The sequence below is a fragment of the Colossoma macropomum genome, unplaced genomic scaffold (assembly GCF_904425465.1).
Source record: "Colossoma macropomum unplaced genomic scaffold, Colossoma_macropomum, whole genome shotgun sequence".
In the NCBI taxonomy this organism is placed as follows: domain Eukaryota; kingdom Metazoa; phylum Chordata; class Actinopteri; order Characiformes; family Serrasalmidae; genus Colossoma; species Colossoma macropomum.
Genome location: NW_023494787.1, coordinates 27619285 through 27647038, shown reverse-complemented (window position 1 = coordinate 27647038; position 27754 = coordinate 27619285). Strand labels below are relative to the sequence as shown.

Sequence of the window (27754 nt, the reverse complement as noted above, 5' to 3'; positions counted from 1 at the left end):
AGAGTAGAAGTAAAAGTTTAGTTATTAGTTATCACCCACCTCTGAGCACAGCAATACAGCCTGAACTGGTAACAAAACACCAATATGGCTAATTTAACAAAAAGATGATATATAAACTAAGTAAAATACATCAACTAAGGAAAATGAAGAAATATTAAAGGTATTTCACAGAGATCAGTGTTCTGGGTAGCTCTTCCCACCACTGCTACAATATTTTTCTTACTTCAAGCTACAGTATGTAAGATTTGGGGATTTGGAGACCTCTCTGGTAGAAATGTGTAATTGCACACAACCATTTTGTAACATGGTTTGTGCTTTGGATCCCTTTCCCGAGCAGATGAATCTGATGATTGCAAGCATGTTGAAAGAGAACTCGGTCAAAACAAAACAACGTGAAAGATGTGTCTTTTTCAGAGTATGAATTATCTACTGTTGTCATCATATTTTATCAGTATAATGTTGCTTTTGTATTCAAGACCTACACATCGAGCCGGACCTTCTTTTTGAACCTGTGATTGTGATATTAACTTGTAAAAGTATGTTCAAAATCCGACATGTCTGACTTTTAAGTGATTATTTCAGGCTTTGTAGGGAGACTCGCAGCAGTGTATGGACCCCATATATTAGTGTATTTTTTTCTCCTGACAATAATGCTAAACTCTAACATAGTGCAGCTTTCTCTAATAGCAAAACTATTAGAGTATAAAATTAAGATGTAAAATCTTAAATTTATATCGGCCAAAATGATTGGTTTCTGAAATTATTAGCCCCCTAAAATCTGTATGATCCACAGAATGTTCATATCAGTCATGCCCTAATCCTTATAAACTCAGTGAAATATCCTATATAGCATACCACTGTGATCATAAAGGTATACATCTTGTTGGGGGCATTACGGTCTCTCATGTTCATTCTTATAGTTTATACAAGCACTAGGTCAAAGTCCAGCTAAGAGTCCACCGCACTGAAAAAGCAGACTGAGGGGATGTCCAAGCCCTGGAGAGATAGCAGGCAGAACACTGTGTCAACACTGGCCCTTTCCAAGAATCAATTACGCCTGCTGTCCTAACGAGTACTTACTGCTGATAATTTACTTTTGTTGCCCAACTTTGAAGTCTCCTCTGGTTTTCCAGAAAAGACACTTGAACACTGGTCATAACAGAATGGAATACCCAGAACTGAGCAAACACAGAAGCTCAAGAAGCTTAACAAAAATTAGTGTTGAATCTTATTTCCTGACACGTGTGTTTTTTTGTTTGGGTGGTAGGCATTGTGGCCTTGGTATTTCACTGGGCATTGTCTGTGAGAGCCAGTTGTGTCCTGTAGTGTGTACATGTGTGTGTGTGTCGCACAAAGGCCCCTAGGCTGGCCCGCACTCTCAACAGGAAACAGCTGTGTGTGAAAACAGAGGATTAGCAGGATAGCGCCGCCCCTCCGTCACAAGCTGGAGGCCCACACCCCAACCTCATATACACACACACACACGCACACCATCAGGGCCTAGTGCAACACAGGCAGGAAATCGAGCAGATATCTGATAGCAGTGCCTGTGGCTTTTATCAATCCCTCCTTAAAACATGTGCACAGAATAAAAACATTTCTTCTTCTCTTGCAATAATAAAAATTCGGGGCATGTTGTCGAAGTCTTAAACTCCTCAGTGGACAGCAGTGCTCAAGGTCAAAGCCCTGCAGTACATCGAGCACAGTGCGAATCTCAAATCTACTCCTGTCCTCAGCCAGGCTGTACAATTCTGATTCAGAATTGGAAATCAATCAAATGAGCATTCGATTTCGACCTTGAAAATAAAAGACAAGACCACAGTTTTGACCTCATGCTGTTTTCACTTCATCAGTGAAATAATGTAGCTTCAATGTCAGCAGGGATGGACTGCAGATGGACTGTTCTGATGGACATACTTTGAGTCCACAAACAGTGAAAGAGATAGAGCCAGACAGACTCAGAGAGAGAGAGAGAGAGAGAGAAAGAGCATGTCTCATTGCATCTCAATGCACCTGTCCAATCCCACAATCCAACTATACGGCCAGGAACATACTCAACGCAAGTACATGATCGCAAATGATAATATCCGGCCAAAGCATTGCAAATGCACGGCCCTTCTGTACAAACTCAAAGTGTGTTCTTATGTAACTAAGGCAGTAAAAAAACTGTGAGAGGTTTGTCAAACCTCTGGTCTGCCATTACAGTTGACGTGACGTACAGTCGCCAAGATTTTGCATGCCTATATAAGACAAATGGGCCAAAAAGCGCTTTAGTTCCTGTCTGCTTGAAGTCAACCTGAAATCAAAAGGGGCCTTTTTTACCTAGTTCATGTCCTTGGTTACATTAAGCACATTAAAATTATTGTTTCTCTGTAATCTTTGATTGTAGCGTAGTGACTTTTGCCTGCCTCATATGATGTTTAGCTGCATCACTGTGTTACAGTGGGCAGGAAAAACTATACTAACCAATAATATCATAGAATGTTTTCACTCCTTCTCCCACCAACTTCTATCATCGAGTGAAAATACCATCATCTTTTCCACTCCCGACAGCACATACACGTTTGTCATCAAGACAACCTCCTTTCTGTCGCTTTACTCTTTCATTTTTGGCTTTTGAACTGTTTGTAAAACAATTACTTCAGTTTTCACGCTAGTAGCCCATGTCCATATAAGCAGTGCAGATGTCTGATAGTACTTGTGCTGTTTTCTGAAGTTTTCTGCCGCGCTGCGAGGCTGAGAGGCTGAGAGGCTGCAAAGCTGTAAGGGGATGATGGAGAGACATGAACACACATATACAATCCATCTCTTGCTCACACGTCAAGTATTTACACTCATACACAGGTTTATTTTACTGATAACCTGACTTCTTTTTTCCTGAAGTCTTTTTTCTCTTGCTTTTGCTATGAAAGTGTTAGATAAGTGAAAGCATAGCAATGCTAAGGCTAAACGGCGCTTTGCCTCATCTACATCTTATGAAGTAAGAAAATACACATTAAAATCAAGTTCTCAACAATTAATGAATCGAGTTTCAGAAACTACAGAAGATATACATCAGATTATTTTGGCTATTCATTTTTTGACAAAATATGGTTATTTTTATTTATTTTTTCTTCGGCTTTTTATTTCAACAGCCGGATTCTGCTGATCATCAGAGTCTGACTCCATGTTCGTTCTGGAACATGTGCTTTTCCTGCTCCAATCAAAGAATAAAATCATGTCCTGCCCACATTTATTTCCCAATATCCTGTTTCACTTGCAAATACGCAACGTTCAAAGAGAAAAATGCTTTCTGATTTCTGATTCACGTTAACTTTAATGCCATGTCAGAAATGGTCCCCTAATCACTATACCGTACATTCTAAAATATGGATCACTATACAGAACACTATTAAAGGGAACAGTTTAAGTTAACGATTTTGGACACTAACATTATGTCATACAGGTTTGCTCATTACTGAGCCACAGCAGATTCTGTCACATAAACACTATAAACGTCTTGCCACCAGTCCAGTATTACCGCTGAGTTAGACCACACACATGAGAAGAGCTTACTTTAATCTGTACAGGTCTGTGAAGACACTGCCGTTGTAGCTGGGCTCTCCAATCCTACTCAGAGAAGTTTTGCATGAATTTTTAAAACAAACAGCGCAGCACATTATGGGTATCCCCTATCCGCTAGTGTACATCAATTGTATACTATTTATTGTGGTGCACTGTGGGATTTTTGAGTGCACTGGATCTTCAGCACTGTTTTCAGACACCAGTACAAAATACTGGAACCCCAAATAATGCACTATATAGTGAACAGTGCACAGTTTCAGACACAGCTTAGGTCTTGTGTCAACCACTTCACCCCACCCTGTCTCCAAGGGCAACAGCAGCAGCAAATTGTCACTGTCCAAAGAATCTCTAAAATGGTAACTTTACAGGACAAGGTACGAATGTTCTTAGGTTTGAATGTAAGTTAATGTAAAAGGGTTTTACATCAACTTACTGTTCATCATGAAATTTTTACTTAATTTAAAGGACAGCTGCCATGTGCAAATGAAGTAGAAAATAAAAATAAAAAAAAACAGAGATACATGTTTTTGGGGGTTTTTTTTGGACAGTGTCAATATGCAGAATAACTGGAAAACTGACCAAACAAATCTGAAACAACACAGGTTTTTCTTAAAGTCAGCAATGGAAAATGCGACTTGGGCTCTAAATAGTCACAAGACCCTAGATGGCTCATCTGTTTGTGTGCATGTCTGTTGTTCCTTCATTCATTTCTTTGTTTGTTCATCCAGCCAGGCCAGCAAATTGTATGTATAAATTCTGTGGATCTACATCTAACAGTGAGTATAAGAGCCTTAAATGACCTTTCTTAAAGAATCGCCACATAAAAGCTAGTCTGTTAGTCATGGACACAGCAGGGTAGTCTGCAACAGCAAGTGCATATGTAGCGCTTTGCTGTTGTCGGAAGAAAACCTCGTATTTCCAAAATGGTAACTTTGCAGGAGAAGGAAAAAACCTACTTTACTTTTAATGTAAGTCAATGGAACCAAACATTTCAAGTCATTTTGAGCCGTTTCTTATGGTCCATTTATCATGAATTTTACACACAGGGTAAAGGGTAACAGGCATTTTCAAATTATGTCCAACTAAAAAATGACAAAAATGGAGATGTTTTTTTTCCCGACAACAGCGACTTGTTTCTCTTATATATCTCCACTCATGCCTTTGTTCTGCTTAAGTAGTAGGCTGACAGTCTTGTACAGAAAGATGTCAATCCACATCTACACCAAAACAATCTTATCAGCAAGTTCAGCTGCTTTTTGAGTAGTGTTACCACATTTCTATCATGTACTTTTTGTTCAGACATTGCTAAATGTTTATTATAACACTCAAGTTTACTATCATGCAAAGATTATTTAATATTTTACACTATGTTCCTCAGGACTTCAATAAAAGCTCAACTGTTGAGAAGTGAGTGAGCATTAAACACAGAAACCAAATTGTGAATCAACCCAAGTCCTCCTCTGCTTCAGTTCGGAACTTGTTCTATGCTCCTCCAAATAAACACAAGGATGACAAACCTAAATCAATTTTTGGAATCACTACAGCCCCAGTCTTTAGCAGGCATGACGCTAAGTGTTAGCGTCACTGAAAAGCGCTGTCAAGGGAGCCAAGTTCCAATCCCTTATGATTCTCCTCCTCCTCTTCCTTTGCTTCGGGTGAGAGAGAGTGCAGTATATGAAACAGCTCACTGCCTCCCCATCCCACTGGACTAGCTAAGGCCTGACAGGCCTGCAGTGAGTGTGGGAAAGAACATGGCCGCGGACTAGCGGCCCACAGTTGGCTGCATTAGCCTAGAGTACACAAGCCAAGCCCATGGGTATTCCTGAAGTGAGCGAAAGGGAAAGATGATCAAGCGCAGCCAAGAAAGGCGCTTGATTATAAAAAAGGAGGAGGAAGCTGTAACCCCTCCCTCCCCTGCAGTGATCCATATCGCTATAGCTCATTCTGACCTCCTCCAAATAAACAGCACATGGAGGGACCACTGAAACACGATCCAATTAAAAGTCCTCCCCCATGACCCCCTCAGCTCAGATACAGACCATAATCACAGAGGCCGTGGTCGGGGGGGGAGCCTTCGAAACAAAACATATTCAGAGCTCCAAAAATAAAACTAAGCAGGGGGACACCATTACTGGAACAATAGTAAATCTCAACAGTAAATCCTAATTCGCTCAATTTCAGTTCAAACGGACACAGTGCCAGTTGTTTCTCAGAAACCGACTTGGACCACATTTGAGTTGTTGATTATAGATGCATGTTATAGATGCACAGCCTCAATCAAAAGTTTGGACACATCTGAATGTTAACCTGATGTGGAGATATGGTTTCATGGACTGATGCGTCTAAATTTGTGATTGGGATTACTTGGATTGCCAGAAGCAGAAAATGCAACCAACTTCTAAGTGTGAACTTTGAATATGTGGTAAAAGATCCCTGCAAATTGTTTTGAAAAACTGAAAGTAAGCCTCTCGAAAAGAATGGTAGCTGTAAAAAAGGCAGAGGATGGACACACCAAATGCTGAAAAAAATATTATATTTAGTTGTTGAGGCTTCTGAGTAATTTTCTGTTAAATGTTTTTTCCTTGGACATAATGCCGTTTTGACTGGAAATTAAACATACAAAAGTGTGGTCTCTGACTTTCAAAGTACTGTAGTTCCTCAACAGTGTGCTGGTATAATTTTCATATCAGGCCTCTTGATGAAAATCTTAGCTTTTCCTCCTCATTAGGACGCGTTAGAACACCATTAAGATATCACTCCCTAGTCTCTAATCTCTCAAGACAAATAATAGCTCTGCTGGCTGTAACTTCAAATGACTTTACAGTCTTTACAAAAAATCAAGTCTATCATAAAAATATGGCAGCAATTGGTCCACTGAAACTCTTCTTTTGTAGTTTGGTCCAGAGAGCAGCCCGGTTTCTCTTTTGCAGCGACAACGTCTGCTTCTCTTCTGAGTAAATGTAAATAATCCGAACGCAAAACAAACAGAACTCGATTTCCAGCTCCTTGGAGAGAGATTAATTGTTTGGCTTGGACATAAGAGGAGAAGTCCTATTAATCCCCCACATGGAGCTGTGGCACCTACTCCACAACTTCCCAGCGCTGCAGGCCTATCCAACTGTGTTGATCTTGCTGTAACTGTAAACCCAGCTCTTTTATCTTTGCAGATAGCCTTATATTATGTTAGTCCAATAGCAGACCAGTAGAAGGAAAATGGATGAGTATCAGGGAGTTCTATAAACATATCAAAGACTTACACAACATCTGAAATATGTAAACAATCACACAAGCTGTGACAAAGTCATGTGAGCTCTACGCACCTGAGTGTATTAGAAAGAATGGTTGGTTAAAAACAGTGGCCAAAAATCAAATATACACAATTGTACCCCGGATGTACTCGGCCAGCAAGTTTGGCATTCAACTGCTTTTTTAGTTACGCTCAATAGCTACAAGGTTAATATAGCTTATTATTAGCTCTTATTAGCATTGTGCGCAATTAAAGATGGCACTGATCTGATACCAGGTATTGGTATCAGGGTAATATCAGCATATTCTGTGTCTGTGTTTAGTTTTGCACATTAGCTCTGAGGCTAATATAGCTAACAAATAACGTAAGAGATGGCAACAATCTGATACCAGGTACCAGTCTCAGGTGATATCAGTAGAAAATGCTGTAACAATTACTTAAATTGTGATGTGATGTTGTTAGTAGTTTATTTCTTCCTGTAGGGTAGTAAAGTGCTTGAGTAGTTTGATCATGATAGCCTACTCTTAGATGTTCAACAGCCTATTTTAAATCTTAGTATTTTTAAAAAAGAAACATTGGATAGGTATTGCCAAATCCTTAAGCTCTCAATATCGGTATCGGTTAAGTTATTAAGTGATCTCAAATCAACTTCATTGTGTGGTTTTTGACTCTGAATGAAACCCTGTTATCTAGAAAAATGGACAAAAGTACAGACAGAATTCAGGCTTCAAGATGGCTGCTGCTACTGTTTCTAACTGCAAGTCAAAGACAATATATTTATATTGCGCTTTTTACAACAGGTGTTGTCACAAAGCAGCTTTACAGAAAAATCCGGGTCCGAGCCCCCCATGAGCGTCGCCAATGGTGACAGTGGCAAGGAAAAACTCCCTAAGAGCAAGAGAAAGAAACCTTGAGAGGAACCAAGACTCAAAAGGGGAACCCATCCTCCTCTGGTCGACATCAGATAGCAAACAGGGTTAGTATAACACGGATATTTGTCCGTGTTTATAGATAAGGTGTCAGAAATCACATAAGTAAGTCTAGCTCCCATTACCTGTTAACTACATTAGCCTTATACCCCAGTGCAAATTAAGGCAACAACACTTCTGAAGACCGTCCTTATTTTCATTAATTGCACTCTGTCTAGTAAGTAATTCCAGGTTAATCAACAAAATTCCACTCCTCATGTCATACTGGCATTCAATGAGCCATTATTTGTTAGTGGAGAAAACAAGCCTGCTGGGGCCCAATAAACATTCATTTCATGTACAATATTGGCTCATGTTGGGCTCAGGTTTGTTTTATAATGAGTGATTTTAATGTAGCAGGTTTGTTGTTATTTGAAGGACTATGCCTGCATAAATAACACACCCATTCTCTCTCTCTCTCTTTCTCACACGCGCTCTCGCTCTCTGCTAATCTTATAGTCTATAGCTGTGTTTGGAATAGCTGGAGTTGACAGAAAGAATGAAAGAATCCAGGGTTGAAGTTCAACAGTTGCAATCACACCCTGGATGATGGGACAGATGTGTTGCGTTGGTGGTTAGGTCACAGAGGATCTTTTCCTTGCTTGTTAAGCTTTCCCGAAGGATGTTAAGCATTTCTGCTAGTAGCAACAGTAGTGAGAGGAGCAGAGTGCAGCTTGGCTAATGTTAACAGTTGAGGGGAGGGTGGATGCTGTTTTCTGCCAGGTATGACTGGCTATATCACAAAAATATACTGATAATGAACACTATTAATATTGTAATCATTCAGCAGTAAAATGGCACTTTATCCCAGCAAAACCCTTGTAGTTTTTCTGCGCTTAGCAATTAAGCAAAGTAGGGGCTGGTCAAGTCAAATCACAAAACCACGGGTATAGCTCAGGGTTGAGTTCGTTCAGGTTTTAATGCTATGCAAATCTTTTGTGAAGAACGTCATAGTAAATATTTACATTAATATTTTTTTAACTCCTAATTTATGAACAACTAATATAAATTAGTCCAGCAGGTCACCAACAACAGAAGTCAACATTCGTCTCCACGATCGCTATATAGCCTGGTCCATGTTTTCAACATACAGGTCACACAATAATGCACTCTTTGGATAATGCTAAGTGCTCAGATCCATCGCGTGACCTCTCAGATATTCAGCTTGGCTGGTAGATTTCCACACTTCTACAGCTGTGTTCCCAGATGACTTTCTCCTCCTCTATTGGCGACGCGTAAGCCGGTGAGGAGGGAAAGTCTGGATGTACTCCTCAGGGATGCTGCAGGTCAGACAGGTGCAGGTCAGATGGTCTAGCCATACTCCGAGTCCACAGATGTGCCTGTCCTTCCGTCCACTTGTCTGTGTTCTCCTGTGACAGATCAGTCATGAAGGCCCCATCTGGACCCAACCCGTCAAGAGGCCAGAGAAAACCCTCTACCTCAGCACTACAAGTCATTCAGGGAGCCAAACATTTGGAGACACTGAGAGATTCTTTGGAAGGCCTCTCTGTTCCAGATTACTGGTTTCTCTCCAAAGAGCCTAGTTTATCACTGTTGTGTACTTGTGTATTGTAATTTAGGGTATTGTACAGCCCTGTCTTGTTTAAGTGCATGTGTAGTCTAAGTGCATGTGTAGTCTAAGTGCATGTGTAGTCTAAGTCTTGGTCAATACTGTGTGGTCCAGTAAACACTGAGCTTGTCCTGTATGTCACATGAGGCCCTGAAGGAACATTGGGCGAGCCCTCTTACAGATAAAAAGTGCAAGTGTTCTTTGGAGTGATGCAGAAGTAGAACCAATTTTAGCTAAAGGTTAAAGCTGCACTACATAAGATTTGTTTCACTTTGTTTCACAAACTAACTTTTTTTTAACAAGAAAACACATAAATAGGAATATGTTATATAGCAGTCATGTTTTATCATGACTCAGACTAAACAAAACAACAAGAATGCCAGTTTGAACCCACACAGTCGTTTGCATCCAACAACAAAGGAAGCCTAGCGCATTGTTTAGATAGAAATAACTGATACATGGACATGCATGTGGCATAACATGGACATGCTGGCGGCATAACTCCTCTGCCAGCAGAGTTAAACATGTTTAAGGCCACATCTCCAGATTCTCAGAATGGATTGCCAGCGAGACACTTGACTGGGTTAATTTGAATTTTGTTATGTATGTAGTATTGTGTAGCTCAGCATCAGAGCATCTCTCAGTCTCATGTGTTTGACAGAATTCATGATTTTGTACCCTTTTTGTATTTTTGTCCATTAGTGTTCTCTCACCACAACACCCAGCATGTATTGTGTATATATACGTCATATATCGTTTGGGAATCCCCCCATGGGAATAAAGAAATGCAATGTTTCTCAGGCTAACAAATACAGATGTGATATTTGGCTTCCAAGCAGTAGCATTAGCTATCTGGCTTCCTTCAGCTTTAGCAACAACACAGTCTGCCCTTGCTGCCAATCCCTTGTAGTTTTTCAAAAGTTCCTCCCACCTTCAAGATACATAATCAGAAGGGGGTTTTAGCCTTTAAACCAGAAAATCTCACTCCAGAGACTACTGTGGCACCACCGTAGGAGGAGAGTAGGCATTTTTACAACAAATGTGGTAATGGTTGCATTTTTAATTATGACTGGAGTGCCCTTTTAACTCTTGACTCTTTAGCAGCCGCAAACAGGGGAAAATATATCACAGAAAACAATATGAGAAATAACTCTCATATTGTCATTCCAATGGCTCTATTCTACCCTGTTAGCCGAATGCGTGACCGTGCCATTGACTACGGTGTGTCATACACTGAGCAAACTGTGCTGGAGGAGACGTACACACCAGACAACCTGATAACTCACATTCATGGAATGTCAGTGACACATGTCAGCATCTACTGTTGGTCAACAAAGCACACAACGAGTTACACACTAACCGCAACCTTTCCACTCCCCCCGGCTATGTTGTCGCCTCACTTACAAACAAGTCTGTGGAGCGTGTATTCATGACAGGAAACAGGGACGTTTCCTGACTCAGACTGTCTGTCCCCTTAGAGCACTGAAGATGTCCTGTCCCACTTCTCTCTCTCCTTCAGCCTGCCTCTTCCAGACTCCCCCATCTCAATCTTATCCTCCTGCCTGACGGAGGCCCCTGATGGACATTAACTGTAGACAGGCCTGGAAACAAATGGCTGATGCCTGGAACTAAAATGGGCGAGTGGGCAAGAGACAAAAAAGAGCAAATGAGCGAAACAACCAAAAACAACGAAGACAGGTGATATTTTTTGACAACAGCAAAAACTCAGATTTTCCTCTTCGGCCGTTCCCCGGGGGCAGAGCTTGAGAAAACAACCCACTTGCCATCTATTTCACAAGGGCTTATAACTTAATATCAACAGCTAATCCTCACGCTTTATCCCTAGCCGCTTTCTCGTGGACATGAAAGGAGCGGCGGAGTGGGGGTCTCGTGCTCCAACCAAGGCAGAGACAGGAATCATAAGGTTAACTTTAAAAAGCCTCCCAGAGCCCATCACTCTTAAAAATCCTCTCTGAAATACCGTGAACGCTAAACTTCTATTTTGCCTCACATCGTCCTGTGAAAAGCACACACAAACACACTAGAGCTGAACGATACTGGGGAAAAATCACATTGTGATATTTTAGTTTTTGCTATAATATTGCTATATTTGTAAAACAATGCCTCCATGCCTCACGGAAGGGGAACTTAAGTTACTTAATGTTCTGTTTAGGCTGCATGATATGGGCAAAAATCCATATTGCAATCACCATCCAATTAGGTATGGGTGATGTGGCAAATATATAACATTACGATACACAAGACATTTTCTTGATACATGACATATACCACAATATTTTGTTTTTCTGAGGTTTCATAAAGCAAAAAGCCAAAAAAACAGTGGTGCCACATAAAAACAAACACTACCAAAAACTATGAATGCAATCATTTTTATTCAACATTCCACATACTGGGACTAATTATGCTCTATTTTAAGTGATACATGCAGTTGGTCAGTGTTCTTGAAGTACTTACGATACCCACAATATGCTCAGAAACACATATTGTGATGTAATGTGACATCATTTATCACAATAATAGTAAAAAGCATAATACTGCTCTCTCCTACTTCCAATATATAATCATATAATCAATTATATGACATGGTTAAAGACTGGCCCACATTCTTTTTTGATCAAAATAACTGACATTTGTTGGTTCATCCAAACACCAAAAGAACATCTGTGATGGGTCAGGGTGCTTACAGTGCACAATAAAACATTCAGTGATTATTTAGAGGTCTGTTCACATATCGTACACACATTGTGAAGACCACTGTCATGATACTGATTAAGGATAGTACGTTGTGCGGTCCTAATACACATCGAAAAAGAAAGCAAGTCATGGTTCTTTTTACAGTCTGGTGCAAAGCTGACCAAATGTCTTGGCCATGTGGAATGAGTTGTTATCTGAGGAGTCCAAAGCCACAAGATAGCAAAAAAACCTTCATAATGTGTCCATAGCTATACTGGCTCTGGTGCTATACTAAGAGTGGACGATGTGATAAAAATATAATAACATGAAACATTTTGACAAGACCAATATTTAGTTCATGAGGTTTGCAAACCAACAAACAAGCAGTGCCACATTTTAAAAACTATAAGTACAATGAATGTAATTATTAATCAATTACTAAAATAAGACAATGGCATGACGATCCTTCAAACAAATCAGTTACTTGTTACTAAGCAGTTTATGAAGTTACTATACACTAGCTTATGTTTACAGGCTCTCTATAGCTGGTCTAATATGTTTTTGATACCTGCTGTTCTAACCTTAGATACCCATAATGTACTCAGAAAAGTGTAGCATTACATCATTTATCACTATTATGATAATGTATTGTGATATTACCCATCCATAATCAAAATCAAAAGTCAGAATGGCTTATCAAAAGTCTTTTCACATCTAATCTGGACTGCTTTGAAAAGTAACTAGTGTACGGATAAGGCCTCAACACACTGGTTAGAATTCAGCTCAGCTGCAGACACAGCAGTGAGAAATAACCTTGACAGATTGCTCAAGCCTATAATCTTTAGTCAGAGAATGTCAGGGCTATATGAGCGACTGTCAGGACCATATCGAGTTTCAGCAATGGCTCAGGAGTAGTTAGGCTAAGTCGTACTATAATGACCTAGATAGGAGCAGACAGACAGATAGGAGAGTGGAGGAACGCTCCAAAACGAGTGTGGATTTATAGCTCATGACAGAGGCTGTCTGCAGATAGTAAATGACACCCGACAGAGCTGGGAGTGAAGCAGGGCTGAAAGCTCTGGTGACACCTCTCATAGTCACATGCCATTCTGCCCCGTCACTTCCACTGCTCGTCTAGAATGGGGGAGAAAGTGCTGGCGTAGGATATAAAGCCAACATACAACATTCAACAGAATAAAGGCCATAAGAAGTAGGAAGTCACCAATATGGACATTTTAGGCTCATGGGAATAATATATAATTCCACGTTTACAATCACTGATGGTGATCATCTGAATTAAAATAAATATTATGTAGTCTTTTCAAATCATTCCAAAGTTAACTAGTGGTAGAACAGTGTGTTTCTCTGCACAGCCATAACAAAGCCCTATTATTTACATCATAGGCTAATCAAACTGATACTGATAATTAAGGCAAAAGTTAATAGTGATGTGACGTACATGGCATCATTCATGCCTAAAATAAAGTACAGTAAACTGAGTCTGAATACAGTTTTAAGCAGGCAAATCAAATAATTTGAGGAATGTTTTGGACAATTATCAAATTTACACAATTTTCTGCTTACACAGTGAAGGTTTGTTTTTTTTATGATTCACAGCAAGTCATATTAAAGAAGACCTAGATGCAGTTTGAGCAAGTTGAAAGTATAAAACTGTTTAAAGCTGCTGTATATAAGATAAGGGGATTTAGAGACCTGTCTGGTGAAAATGTGCAACTACATTGCTGGTTGGGATTCGGACCCCCACCAGCAGATGAAGCTGACGTTGAAATAGTATTTTAAGAGAACTCGGTCAAAAATTGGTGAAGAATGTGTCTTCTGAGGTTGTAAATGTAATCATATCTTCTTCAGTATAATGTTGATTTTGCATTTAAAAACTAAATATCTAAAAATATCTTTTTTGCTTGTGTGTGCGTGACATTATTATGTAAAAATGTATGACACGGTCCAGAAAATTTCCATGAAATCCAACAGACACCTCTGATCTTTAAATTATTATTTCAGGCCTTACGTGTGACTTGCAGCAGTGCACAAACACAATAATTTAAGATGTAATGCTATTTCTTTCACTTTTAACAGAACAATCATACATAGTGCTGCTTTCAGGAAAAGATTCGGATGACTACTAACTTCTAGTTCTACTTCTAGTTTGTTAGCAATGTTAGACTTGTAGCTCCAGCACTAAACTAAAATAAAAGTGGTTACCAAACGTGTCTTGGCTGATTGACTACATTGGGGAAAGTGGAAAATTGTGTAAACTGAAAAATACAGACTTCAACCAAGTATCTGTCTTTGAGAAAAGGAAACAACAGAGACCACACGGGTGGTGTTAAAAAAAGTACTAGGCAGGAAAGAGAGGCTTCATCTTGCTACTGAAAAAAGCAGAGCTAATCAGCTTCTGCACATCCCAAGAGGACAGAATTGCAAAGCCAGTCTGAGGTGCACCCCTTGGCAGTAAGATTGCCATCAGTACCCACTCTCTTATTTATGGCAACACTTCATTTGGAAAAACAGTATGTTACATAACCATGGTCCAAATATAGCAAAATGTACAAGATTGCTTGCATTAGCATCCTGTCCAGCCCAATTCAGGAAGCACTGTGATGTCCCGTAACTGCTTCAAAGGAATTAGAAAAGGGTATGCAAAATAACAGATAAACAACTGAGGTTAATTAAGGACATGAGCCAGACATCTGATACCTTGAGTTGGAAGAAACATTAAAGTTTACCGCCAATAATTTGCTGTCTCATCTGCTGACTCAGCAAACCGCTCAGAGAGAGTCAGAATCCAAGAAATTAAAAGTTCAATATCCATTAATTACATCCCTTCGCTTGACATTAAAACGACAATCTTGTTCTCATCTTAGCCAAACTAATTAAACAAATGGTGCCTAAAAAGCCTCTGGACAAATCAACCCATGATTAAGTTTGGTAATTAACTGTGATTCCCCGTGACCTCTGCATGACCCTGGGTCTGGACTGCTTTCTCCTTTCTGTTTCACACACGCTGCAGTGGCCTGTGATTGCCCCTGCTCAATAGAGGCTGGCTCGGCTGGGTGAATACGTCTGGTCGTCTTCCGGGGTGGAGTGTTTTCCCTTGGCCTTGTGCTGCCTGGGAGTTAGTGGGGCAACAATGGTCCATTATTTACTATAGCCTCAGTCACGAGAGAAAAGCGGAGAACTGGAGAGCAATGTCTTCTCATGGCTTAAGACTCCCAGACTACTGCTTATCGCACACACACATTCACACATATGCTCGGAGATGGATTTCCTTTAATTACAGAGTGTGTTAAAACCAAGCTGTTATTGACTCAGCACGCTCCGCTCCAGTGGCCAGTAACGCCGCCACATCCTGCAGAGGGGAATCCAAACAAAGTTCAATACGGCAAGCGTATTGACACAAGTGTGGCAGCAGAGCCAGCAGTGCGCAAAGTTGCACAACCAAGACTTGGAAAACAAGATGATATAGCGCACAGTGCCAACCACCTGTGAAGGAATAGAGATGTTCACTGAAAACATGACAACCGTGAAAGCAAACGTACCCTGGAAGGAGCGGCACTGTCTCGTTAGAGTGGGATTGTGGTTGAAGAGTGGTCTCTGGGGGCTATGTTTGAGCTGGCTGCGGGGCTACGAAAAGGTGGGTCCCAGGAGGGCTGAGCTGCAGCTCCTCTGGAATGCGAGCCCTGCCGCTTATCAGTCTGTTCCTTGAAGGAGCATTGAGTTTCTACTGCGGGCCACTGCTCCCAGCCAGCTCTGCACACAAATACACCCTTCCTTTGGACGCATTCCCTTTATTTACTTTGGACTGTCCACCTAACAACTTCAAACATTTCGATCAGGCTCCACCTTCTGCTGGGTAAAGGACTGAGGGTCAGTAAAATGGTCTACTGAGAACGTCTTCAAATCCAAATGCAGTACTGAGGCAGTATTATAGAAACTTCTTTTTTAGACCTAAATTAAAATCTGACAAGATTTTTTTCTCAAATTTACAATACAAAACCAAATCTTACCTTAATGTAGGAATTATATCTTATCTTACATAATCTGTTCTCAAGTAAGGAAATCCTAAACACTTCAACTGAGGTTGATATTCAGTTGTTATGTCTGTTACCAAGCAACTGATGATACTTTAGTAGTTGAAACATAAACATACAACAATGAGGTAAACAATAACGTGAATTTTTTAAGTTAGTTAGCGAGACAGCTAAGCTAAATGCCAGGACAAACCCAATTTGCGATGAGCTAGAAGAATCCCACTGATGTTTAACTGGGCAACTCCCCCAGTTTCAGTTTCCATTTCCCAAAAGCTTTAGTCAGTGTGCAAGCCGCACTAACATTATTCCTAAACAGCCACGCATTCAACTTGGTCTCCTCATTATCACTGCAATTGCTGCAATATTTTATTTGGCGTGTTTTTACCAACATTATCACATACAGATAATAAGAGGGAACAGAGGAAAATGTGTCTGCAGTGTCTGGGATGTGTATAACCACAGAATTAGGAAAAAACATCACTCTCACAAGTTTTGGACTGTATCTGGTGTTAGGATAAGATTATGAATTTAAGAACTGTTATTCTGTAATAGCTGCTGTTCTAAATTTAAACAAGCCAAGGGACCTGATTGGTTACTTTGTCATCAGCCCTCATTCTAAGTAAAGACAGGGGGGTGTAGCTTATCCAAGGCCTTAAGGTTTGTGGTTAGAATACCACTGTTCTACCAGAAATAAAACTTTTTATTGTGAAAATGAATTCTACCATTCACTTTAGACACATGGGTAATTCAACAGAAGTCTTTTATCCACATGCAGCAGAGAAGCGAAAACACTGGAGGTAATTACTTCAACTATGACATTTAAACATATTCAATACACTCATTCTATATTTATATCTATACACATCCACTCTCTTTTAGCTACATTCAAGAACACTACTGGGCAGCTTTAAGAAATATTACAAGGAAGATATTTAGTAAATTTCACATATTGTGATAATGTAAACTATGAAGAAATGCATATATTTTAGTTTGTGCATCACAGTTCAACTTGGGAGATTTTTTAAATACAACTACAACCAAGTTGCAGTTTTACAAAATTTATTTTTGCTTCCCTTTGCCGCATGTAATGTTTTGTGCTGAATTTTAATCAGCCATTTATGTGAAAGAAACTTTAGGATGGCACCCAAGAAGGCCAATCAGATTTTTAGAGTAACCAGTAAATGGAACCTAAACGTTGCTTAAAATGAGTTAGATACAAGAATAATTCAAATGAAAGAAAGAGAAAGGAAGAGAGAAACAGAGGAAGAGAAAGACAGATGAGGCCTAGTCCTTAGCGTTGGCACACGGATGCATCAAAGGCTGCTACCCTACAGGTAAAAAAAAGCTTCTTAGGCTTGAAGAGGCAGTGTGATATCTTGGCATAGAAGGAGATGGGAGAAGTCAAGGCAATTTGTTATAAGGTTGGACATCGAAACAAGCATTTATCTAACGGATAATGGGAAGCGTACAAGCCCTCTGCTCATCCTCAGTTGTGAGGAATTTCAGACGCATCTCCAAGCCATCGATCTCCTCGCTGGAATGCTGGACGACGCCCAGCATCGGGGCAGTGGGGGTATCTATCTTGGATCACACGTTGAGAAAAAACACTTTGAGGAATTTGATTTCTCACAGTGTAAAACTTCAAGAATGTCTCCATCTTGCCTCTGCCTGTACCTGTGTTAGCGGCCCTTCTGATGGAATGTTTGCGTAAGCTGAACGCTCTATTTAGACGAATGGTGGGGTGGGCCTCTGACAATACAATCCACCGCTGACAGGCACGGTGCGGTGAGAGGCTAAGCCTCTTTGGATTGTCACTTTGGAGAGTCTCTCTATTTCAGCTAAGCCCCTACACTCTCTTTGCTCACTCTGAAAAAAGAATAGCCATTCCTCCTCTTTCTTACTCTCTTGGTCTCTCTCTGGGTCTGTATATATCTCCCCCCTTTCACGGATGCTTTCACTGGCGAAGACCCAAAGTGTGTTCCTGCCTTGGCCAAGATGGTTCTTTACTGTTGAAACACAACTGGGCCAGTGCTTAAGAAACCACATTTAGCAGGAAAGAGGCTGAAATTCCACAAACATGTCTTGTCCTCTTAAAACCTGTGTTACAACATGACGAGACGCAGATGATCTCCTACGCTAATGGGACTAGCAAACTGATATACACAGCATAGCACTTGTAAGACACCTACACACAATGACGAACCAAGTTCTAGCTGAAATCTCTGTATTTATGACTCTTAATCCTATGAAGCAACTGAAGTACAGCTTCAAGTGGCATATGACTAATTAAATAAATACAGCTAGCTGCCAAACAGAGAAATACTGTAGGGAAGGAAAGAAGTGATCCTTCTGTGTTGAAGTAAGGACAAATGAACTAGCAGACAGTCTGCTAGAAGAAATAGGCTATTTCCTCTGTTTCTTCATCCATCCAAACTGGCCTCAGAACAGTGATGCAGGTTCATGCTGCCAGGAAGTATTTAAATAGATTATTAGTCATGAAAGCCGGGAAATCTTGACATACATGACCATAAATGTCAAGTCTCGAAAGGAGGCCCAGAGGCACGTAGCTGCCGGTGGGGGGAAACTCAATCCTCAACAGTCTCCTACCTTTACATCACTTTTGACTTTTTATGTGTGGTGTATGTCAGAAGAACACTGCATTAATAGTACTACATTACTGTTCTATTACATAATACTGTACAAAAGTCTCTCATGTCAGTTTTACATCTAACAGCACAGGCCTAATATCCTAGGGGGAATTAGTTTGACACTAGATGTTAACATGAAAGGATTTCCTTTCAGAGAGTAGGTCAGGTTTCAATTAAAAGAACAAGCAGCTCCAGTCAAGATCCAGTTTTCCACATGATTGCAAATATTCCCTGGAAGCTTGTACACTTCCAATTATCCATTAGATAAATGTTTGTATCGATTGTCCAGATTTTCACCTCAGTGGTTGAAGTCATCATTATTATGTCACTGATGTGATAATAATTGTCAAGGATTTCTAAAGTGGTTCCACCAAGAAGCCCATACTTGCTGTAAAAAGTCTTGATATTACCTTGTGCTGTTGAAATTCATACCGTCTCTGACTCAGTCTGACTGGGTTTTGTGTCTACAAAAGCAAAAACTGAGTTGTTCGCTAGTCTGCACTGGCTGTGGGCCAGTGTGGTTTTCTGGGGGTGGCCATGTCAACTTTCAACAAAGCAGCATTACAGACTTCCTGTCCACAAACTCCCTCAAGCCTTCAAGCTAAGCAGCATTCACGTCCAATCACAATATGACTAGAATGCCTTTCCTGCAAAAGCCAAGCCTAATGATCTTGGCTGGTTAACGGAGAATGAATGAGGCCTCTTTGGAAGGATCATTCACATCTTAATGACAGTCCTCAATTGTTCTAAAGCTGTTTTAATACTTAAACTTGTGTCTAGCCTTTGAATTTCCTTCATAAATACGAAAGGGGAGACATTAAATCCTAAACAACTACAGCAATATGAGCCATGCAGCCTTAATTAGAAATCAAATAGATATTCATAAATCATGCATCCACGTCCTGCTCACAACAGTACCTCTAAGTTCTAAGCCATACGTCAACCAACTTTTAACACATGCTACTCATTAGAAGTGTGCCTTATCAGTAAACCTTTATTTAATGGCATTGCAAATCATAGATCTTAGCTTAGGCTGGGTTATGTCTACGCAGAAAGGCAGTTCTCATAGCCTGTGCCAGTGCTTTTTCCAATGGGGATTCTCTGATAGACTACAGCTGAATTCTGTGTCTGCCATGGACCCTCCTTCAGCCTGGAGAAATCCTCGCCGGACCCTGAAGCAAAGGAGACACTGGAGGCAAGGCCAAGTCCCTCATGAAGAGCAAGAGAGGAGCTGTTTTCCCTCATTCAGAACATCTACAGCTTCCCCCAGCTGGCAGGCCTGTTTTGAGCACTGCTGGAGAATAACGTTGTAGCAACAGTTTTTTTGGATTTGCAATTTTGATTTTTTTCCAAATGTTTACCCAGTTTTTATCCCAAAATAAGCCAGCCAATTCCCACCCACTAACTAGGTCTGTCCCATCGCACAATGCTCCCCAACAATTTGTCAATTTTGCTCGGAATTTACAGAGAAAGACTAATCCATCTTACCCACCCAACGTCAACAGCATAGCAAATTATGCTCTATTGGACTCCCAGCCACAGCCTGTGGTACCTGCGACTTTTGAGACACTGTTAGTTTTTCACTGCCAGAAAATTTTAAAAGCTTCCAACCACTGAGCAAGTGTCCAGCTTTCTGTAACAACAGGATAAAGCAGAGGTATGCCTGACAGGAAGATGGAATCTGAGGTATTTAGTAATGGCACGGCAGAGAGACACATGTCAAAAAAAAATGTCCACTAGGACCTGGACAACGTGTAAAATTTGAGACTAGCAGAATTTTAAAGAGTTAAAAAATTCCAATAGTCATTAATATTAGCCAGTATAACTTCAATTCAAAAACAGGACTCAGTTTTTCAGTAATCAATTAAGCCATAGATTATTTTATCAATGCATCAAACTCATTAACTCATTTTCATAACAATCGATTAAAAACAATACTTTTGTCTAATTCAGAGTTGAACTGACAACAACTTCCAACAATTCATTCAAACAAGTGGAATCTTCAGCAACGCCAGTTGCTAAACAGACGCCTTTCCACACAAAATATGAACAGAGGGTTAAATGATTGTGAAGCCTTAGTTCACCAACACTGTTAAACACAAACAGACAATTTAATATAGCCTAGCCTAATAAAAACAATAGCCTATAAGAAAAGTTTTAACCATACTGTTATTTTGGCAAGAATAAATGTATACTCTTAACAAAAAGCAGTTTATAGAATGATGTTTTAAAATTACAGCAAAAACTACAAAACCATATAAAGAACAACGTGAGCTTGTAAGATTTTGAGCAACAATGTGAGCATGTTTGTTTTCTTCAGTGTAAACAGGCCTCTTAGTGGCATTACCACATTACCTGCCCTGCTGAAACATGTTATTGGAGTAAGGTGCCCTGAAAATTGATTAAGATGCTCCCTCAGCATGTGGGTTAGGGTTAGGAGCAGCATCTAAGTCAATATTTGCACCTCATTTTTCTATACGCAATGAAAACACACTTATATATTGATCTCAAAAAAACATTCACAGCACAACATAGTCAATGAACTATTTAAACGGTACTTTACTGACTGATACGGTTGGTAGGTTTCACCTGCCAATAGTCAATTATAATTGGCAGAATATCTGTGGATAAATCCATGAACCCATTTAATATCAGATGATATTATCGCCCGACAGATAAATCTGTCCGACCATGGTGTCCACACAAGCACAGCCTTGTTCAGAAAGAGCGGAGCAGGAAACAAGAAGAACAAAACTGAAGGCCTTGGCTCTATCCGATGAAAGGGATGTGAGCTCTGCAGTTCGACAGGCTGACTGACCGCTGTAACATCCTCCCACTCACTGTGCCCCGGACTGCTCCAATAACAAGAACTCCCTCACACAGCAGAGGGGACAAAAGAGCCAGAGCAGGCAGCCTCTGACCCACCCCCTCCCAGCTGCACAGCAAGTCTTTTAAGGGCTTTGCGCATTAATGCAAGATGCAGAGCTGATCTCAATGCCAAAGATGTCATAGGTTTATTACTAATTCACATTATGTTCGTAATAACTCTTAATGCAAGGCGTTGACCACTGTATACAAACACAAAGAGCCGTAAGGTAAAAGCATGCTTTGTTCCCTGGGGGTGGGGGTGGGGGTGGGGGGGTGTAATATGAATTGAACACAAACCTTACTACCAATAAATCTCCTGGCAGTTTTATTAGTTGAAGAATGATAGTTTATGAAGTCCTACACCCTTCTCTTTTCAAGCTTGATTTAAAGTTTGACAAAAAGCTAATGTGGCCTTAATGGGCTAGTAAATCAAATTTTCATACTCTCCTATACTGCCTGCAAATTAAATGATACAGCAGTTCCGCATGTCACTCTGAGAAGACTCTGTCGAAGCGTCTGAAGCGAGAGGCTCATCAGCTAACACCAGTCCCTAATTCAATTCTGTCCAAGGCAGATTAAACACAAATTGTCTTATCTGATGAAAATGTTCTCGAGCAGCAAAGGCTGTCATATTTAATTTGTGTTTAGTAGGTCTGAATGAGCAAATGTGGTGATGATGATGATGACGATGATGATGAGGAACATATTGAGAATGAACACATGAAATGAGTAGAGGAGCCCTATAGAACTCCCTACACAAACAAACACTTCCAGTAGTTTGTATCTGTATCTGCTGATTCTTTCTCACCACTGGAAGGCTTTGATATGCATATGACCAAAGATGAGGTCATCCTCTGGTCATCCATGTGCTGCCATGACACGCCCTGCATCCCCATGACTGATATAGTCATTTTATTATATCTTTAACTAAGACAACACAGTAGAACCAGTTACAGTTAAACTGCATTAAACAGGCACAATGCTTAAAGTTAGCCCACAGGCTCAGGGAAAGTGGTCCTAGCATATCTGTGGTTTATCCTCATTGCCCTCTGTTCTGCTCCACTGACCTAGTTTTGCAATGGTGAATAATTCAGAATGATCTAGAAGTATTGTGGCAGATACGTGTGTGCCACTTCCTCCTCTCCAGTGCCCAGACTGAGCAAATTAAAGATTGAGAAGGCCCTGAACTCATCAAAGTCAGATCGCTGTGTGCACTGTGAGTTATGGATCACATAAATAAATCAGGCTTCTTACTGCTTTTTGCACTCTGCAGATTTAATTACGGACTTGATGTGCATCTGCATGGTTTTAACAGTTCATCTAACTTTCCTTCAATCATTGTGTATTTATTGCTTTCTTACCTTTCACTGCCCTTTTTAGCATCAAACTGCTTCTTAGGGCTGGGCAATATGATAATATGTATCATTTTTGTGATGAATCACTCCACACTTAAAAACACCTACTTACATACTGCATATTTGATTGCAACGTAATATATCATTTTCACCATATCGCCCAGCTTTATTACTTCTATTAAAAGTCAAACCATGACTATTAGATCCAGGCCTTCAGTTTGGCCCATAAATGTCAGAACGAGGACAAAAAAACTGATAACGTTAATTTCTGTTAGCACCCCTGTAGGATTTCTACTGGTATGTTCACATAAAGCTAATGCTTATGCACATGAACATTTTTTGGTAGTTCTAAATCAAGCAGGGACATTGTAAAAGACATTGTATATGTTTTACTTGAAGCCTGCTTATATTTTACCTTGTATATAACAGTTTTACAGTGACTCTTTCAGTAAAGAACTCAAGAGCATAGAGCTGCCACCACTTTTTTCATTTCTAACAACTGACTGAAATTTGGTTAGGCTACTGCTGATATTCAGGATCGATGTATCTTTGAGAGGCATTTTTTCTCCTAAAATGAGTCCTAACTAATGCACATCAAAACGTCATTGGTTTATTCCACTGGTATGTCACAATTATTCTGGAGGTTATTCTAACATGTCTGTTCAGTTGAAGGCACAATCTACTTAGACACCATAGGGAAAAAACTGATTAGACAATTTTCCATTAGACGTTTCCAGTTTTAACCCTTTTATTTCCAACCAAAACTTAATAATGAAATAAGAGTATTACTACAATACTTACAGAATCTAAATAACACAAGCATGATGATTCTACTCAAAAAAAAGAACTAATGTCTATTTTTAGTTCCCAAAAAATCATTAAGCCTTCCTTGAGGGTCTATAAGGCTCCACTGCTAAAACGCTCTCATTTGTGCAAAAATCGACATGCTGCAGTTTCTTTGCAGCATTTGTTAGTTAACACTTGCCTCTATCATTGCCTCTAGCTTTAAAGAACATCAACATATACCATCGAAAAGAATTCCTCATAGATGCCCTGAGATCAAGAAAAAATTTTCTCTTTTTGAACTAATGCACTGCACTGTTGATGATGTGTATTTAAAGAATGAAACAAATTATAGCTTCTAAGCATATTTCATCATGTTTCTGCTGAGCTGCATAGGAAGCTCTTTTTTTGAATCTGGAGTGGTCACATATCTCTAACCCCTTCTTTTAGCTTCGCAATGAATCAAGTGCCTGCCATGTGTCAACACGCTGTCCTTAAATCAGAGAGCAGCTTTAAATGCTTTATTTTTCTATTCACTGAATAGGCTATCTGTGCAGACACTTACTGAAACACCTTCAGGCATGTATTCATGATTTATAAGCCAACTTTTACAAAAGATTCTCCTTCAGTCATGATCAGACTAAAAATGAAAGTGTAAGAGACTCTTGTGTGTAATAGTCAGGGCAGGCCCAGTCAAACCCAGCGCATGTGGCATCCTGGTAGTGGTGGGAGGCATACAAAGGTAAAGAGAATACTGGTGTGATGTTGTTCCACTATATGGATTTTACCACACATCGGATGCCGTGATGAGGCCAAAAATGATGAACCACAAATAGTCCTACACCCAATACAAATATGAACTCGAACAGCTTAACTAATTCTTATACACTCAACAAGAACTTTATCTTGCATATTAAACATTTACAGCTATTTATATTAAGGCCGCAGTAGATACCTAAGAAGAAGAATCCTTCTATTTGACACTATTATACTATACACTATTTGACACAATCATATTTTTTTATCCATTTGTTTGCTTGCTCAACATGTTATGTTGTTACATCTTTATTGTCTGCGTTGTGGGAAATATCGTGATTTGATTTTCTATCATCCTCTTTGTTGTGTTCTGGGCCAATAGATAAAGTCCACTCACCAGCTGGAACTCGCTCCTGCGCCCGTACGCTTGCTGGATGCCCGAGTCACCCCACAGTGCCTGCAGGGCGGGCACATACAGCTGGAAGGTGCAGGGCTCTACTGGCAAGCCCGCCTTGTTCTCGAACGACATCACAAACATGCCATGCTTCTCGTTCTCTGAGTTCTGCCATGGGACACCCAGCTTGTCCCGGGCGTCCACCAACACCCGCATGCCCTGAAAGAGACAGAGAAGGACGTGAGCTAGGGAGAGTACTAAATGCATTAGTCATAGATTAGTCATGTCTGCTTGCCCCCAGACGCACCTTTTACACAGCAGTCTTGGCCTTTGCTCTAAAAACTGTAATTAGCCTTTTTCCTCAGGCTGAGTGAATGTGAATGAACTTTGGAGCGCAGGGTTCATTTCCAGAAACTTATGTGATGTCACTACTTCTGGAGCGGGAACCAGAGCCAATCCCTTAAAAATCTGAAACCTTCGATCCAGAACAAAAAATCTTAATCCATCAATTTAAGCCTAAAACAATTAGTCAGTGATCTTGATTATGGATAAAGTGTTGGTGCATCACTGTTGATGACATGTTTAAAAAGCGCACTATAATGTTTGTATATGTGGTCATTACAATACACTACAATACATTACAAGAAAATATGGTTTCTATTGTTTTGTTACACCACAGAAGAATAAAGCACTTAGATTTAGTTCGATTAGCTAATAAATCTAATAACAGTCAATAGGTTAATCGACTATACAAATAATCATTAGCTGGAGCCCAAAATCAAACAAATAACTACAAAACATAAACAAACAAACAAAACAAGAACAAAACAGTATTTCTAATATCATGGCCAAAAAGCAGACACTGCGAAGCAAAGTTTCAACCATTCATTATTTAAAAAATGTATCTGTACAAGGTCAATAACTGTAGCTCAGTCACAACTCATATATCACCAGGTCATCCTGCCTGTACAGTAAAAAGAAGATAAAAAAAGCTTGTACAGAGCCAAAAAGAAGAGCCTCCAGAGAACTCCCTGGAGGAAAGTGAATTCACCAAAGCTAAAAAGTCATAGATTAGCTCCCTCAATCCCTTCCAAACACAACACGGAGCACAAGCTGCCCTAAAGAGGTCCTCCTTTGAAAAACAGTGGGTTGGAGTCTGGAACCCCAGAAACATCAGGAGACCTCCTCAAAATGTAACATTAGGCCATCAACTGTTCTTAATTAGAATTGCAGCACCATCCACAAAGGCGAATTCTTCCTTACAGCAAAACTGACTCTCTCTTATGCGCTGAAGTAGAATAACATCCTGGGATTAAAAGTCCCACAAGGAAGACTTGATTTCTTTCTTATTCCTTTCTTTTATTTGGTTACATTTTTTGAGCAGCTTTTCTCAGATAGTCATGATGGTAATTAGAGCTTAAAACACTATGTCAGCTTGTGTCTGAGAAAAGGAGAAGTGCTTTTAAGAAGCTGCAGTTATGGCCAGTGATAACAAAAGGACGTCTTCAATTCTGTCAAAAGTGTAGATTCTGAGCTTTCAAATGATTTCACATTAGTGTTTGTAGTTAAAAGAGGATACATTTTAAAATGTAAAAAAGAGCCTTTACATTTTTTGCCATGCTTGTCATTTTTTGATGTCAAAACAAACAGAAAAAAGTTGGACATGCAGACTCATACCAGTCTTCACAGAATGAAAATCAATTGTAAATATAATTTATTACTATAGAATTATGCATTAAATACAGACTTCTTTTGCAAAACAACAGTAAGAAGTTATAAGGGTTAAAAGAGGGATCTGCTTCAGCAAATTTGGCAGGACTTGTCCTGTGCCACACTGGAGTCATCGTGGGTTAGTGGGGCAGGGCATGATGTCTACAAAGCCTTTTATTCCATCCACATGTGTGAGGGATCTGTCTAATAACATGAGGCGGACACACTGTAAAACACATAAACCAGGAGACAGCTACAGGAAATGAATGTGGTGCAGGGCCCGTCAGTCTGGATGTCTTTCCAAGCCCCCCAGTGTCTTGGTCACTCAGCAGTTTACCACTAAAGTAAACAGTTGTTCATGCCTAAAGCCTGACTGCTGACGCTTTTAAATACTCTTAATGATAAGCTTAGACACGGTACTGTCAACCAAGTTACAGCTTCTTCCTTCAGGAAACATTCTCAAAGTCTCTCTCTGGCTTTATTTGGTCAGCCCTGAGAGCCCTGAGGTGCTATCTGGGAAAAGGCACGTCCCCTCTCCTCATGGGCTGCCTCCACTGACTCTCTGGTCAAAAAAAGAGAGAGAGAGAGAGAGAGAGAGAGAGAGGGAGAGGGAGAAGGAGAAGGCTGTTTTATCACAGTGAAGAGGTCAGCTAAGGGGCTTCCAATCTCTCCCCGAGTCATGGCACGTGCCCAAAAATAGCTCCAAAAACCACCAAAACCCTCATCTCACCACAAGTGGAGCTCCTAGTGTTCCTGAGAACCCTCAGCAAAACAAGCCTTCACCGCTTGTTTTAAATGGCATCCTTCGAATTGACTTTCAGACTGTTGTTTTTGAAAAACTCCACTATAATGCTAACAACTACATCTTTTCATTTCGTTGGAACTGTAAAAGGCCCCACCAGACACTGTGACATCGTGCATCAAAGAGTCTTTGTTGGTCTTCAGCAAAGGGGGAATTCCCCATCTGCTAAAGGACAGCAGACAGCAAAAGATGAGCGCCATATCTAATGATGGCTGACGCAACTTCTCTCATAGTTCTCGAACGAGCCAAGGCAGAGGGGAAAGGCTGCAAACACTCGTCTGATAGGAATTAGGCAGAGCACGCATGTCGGTAGCAACAATTTGGACTGCAGTGCGATTCCGCA

The 27754-nt window shown here is 40.2% G+C and overlaps 1 protein-coding gene across 1 annotated transcript in view; it reads right to left on the bottom strand.

The window, feature by feature from the left end:
- The window catches only part of gna12a (guanine nucleotide binding protein (G protein) alpha 12a), a 45919-nt gene that overhangs the window by 5149 nt on the left and 13016 nt on the right, over positions 1-27754 (bottom strand). Inside the window, exon 2 of the mRNA XM_036566744.1 lies at positions 24903-25118. Coding sequence (XP_036422637.1) covers positions 24903-25118 — 216 coding nt within the window. The remainder of the gene's footprint in view (positions 1-24902; positions 25119-27754) is intronic.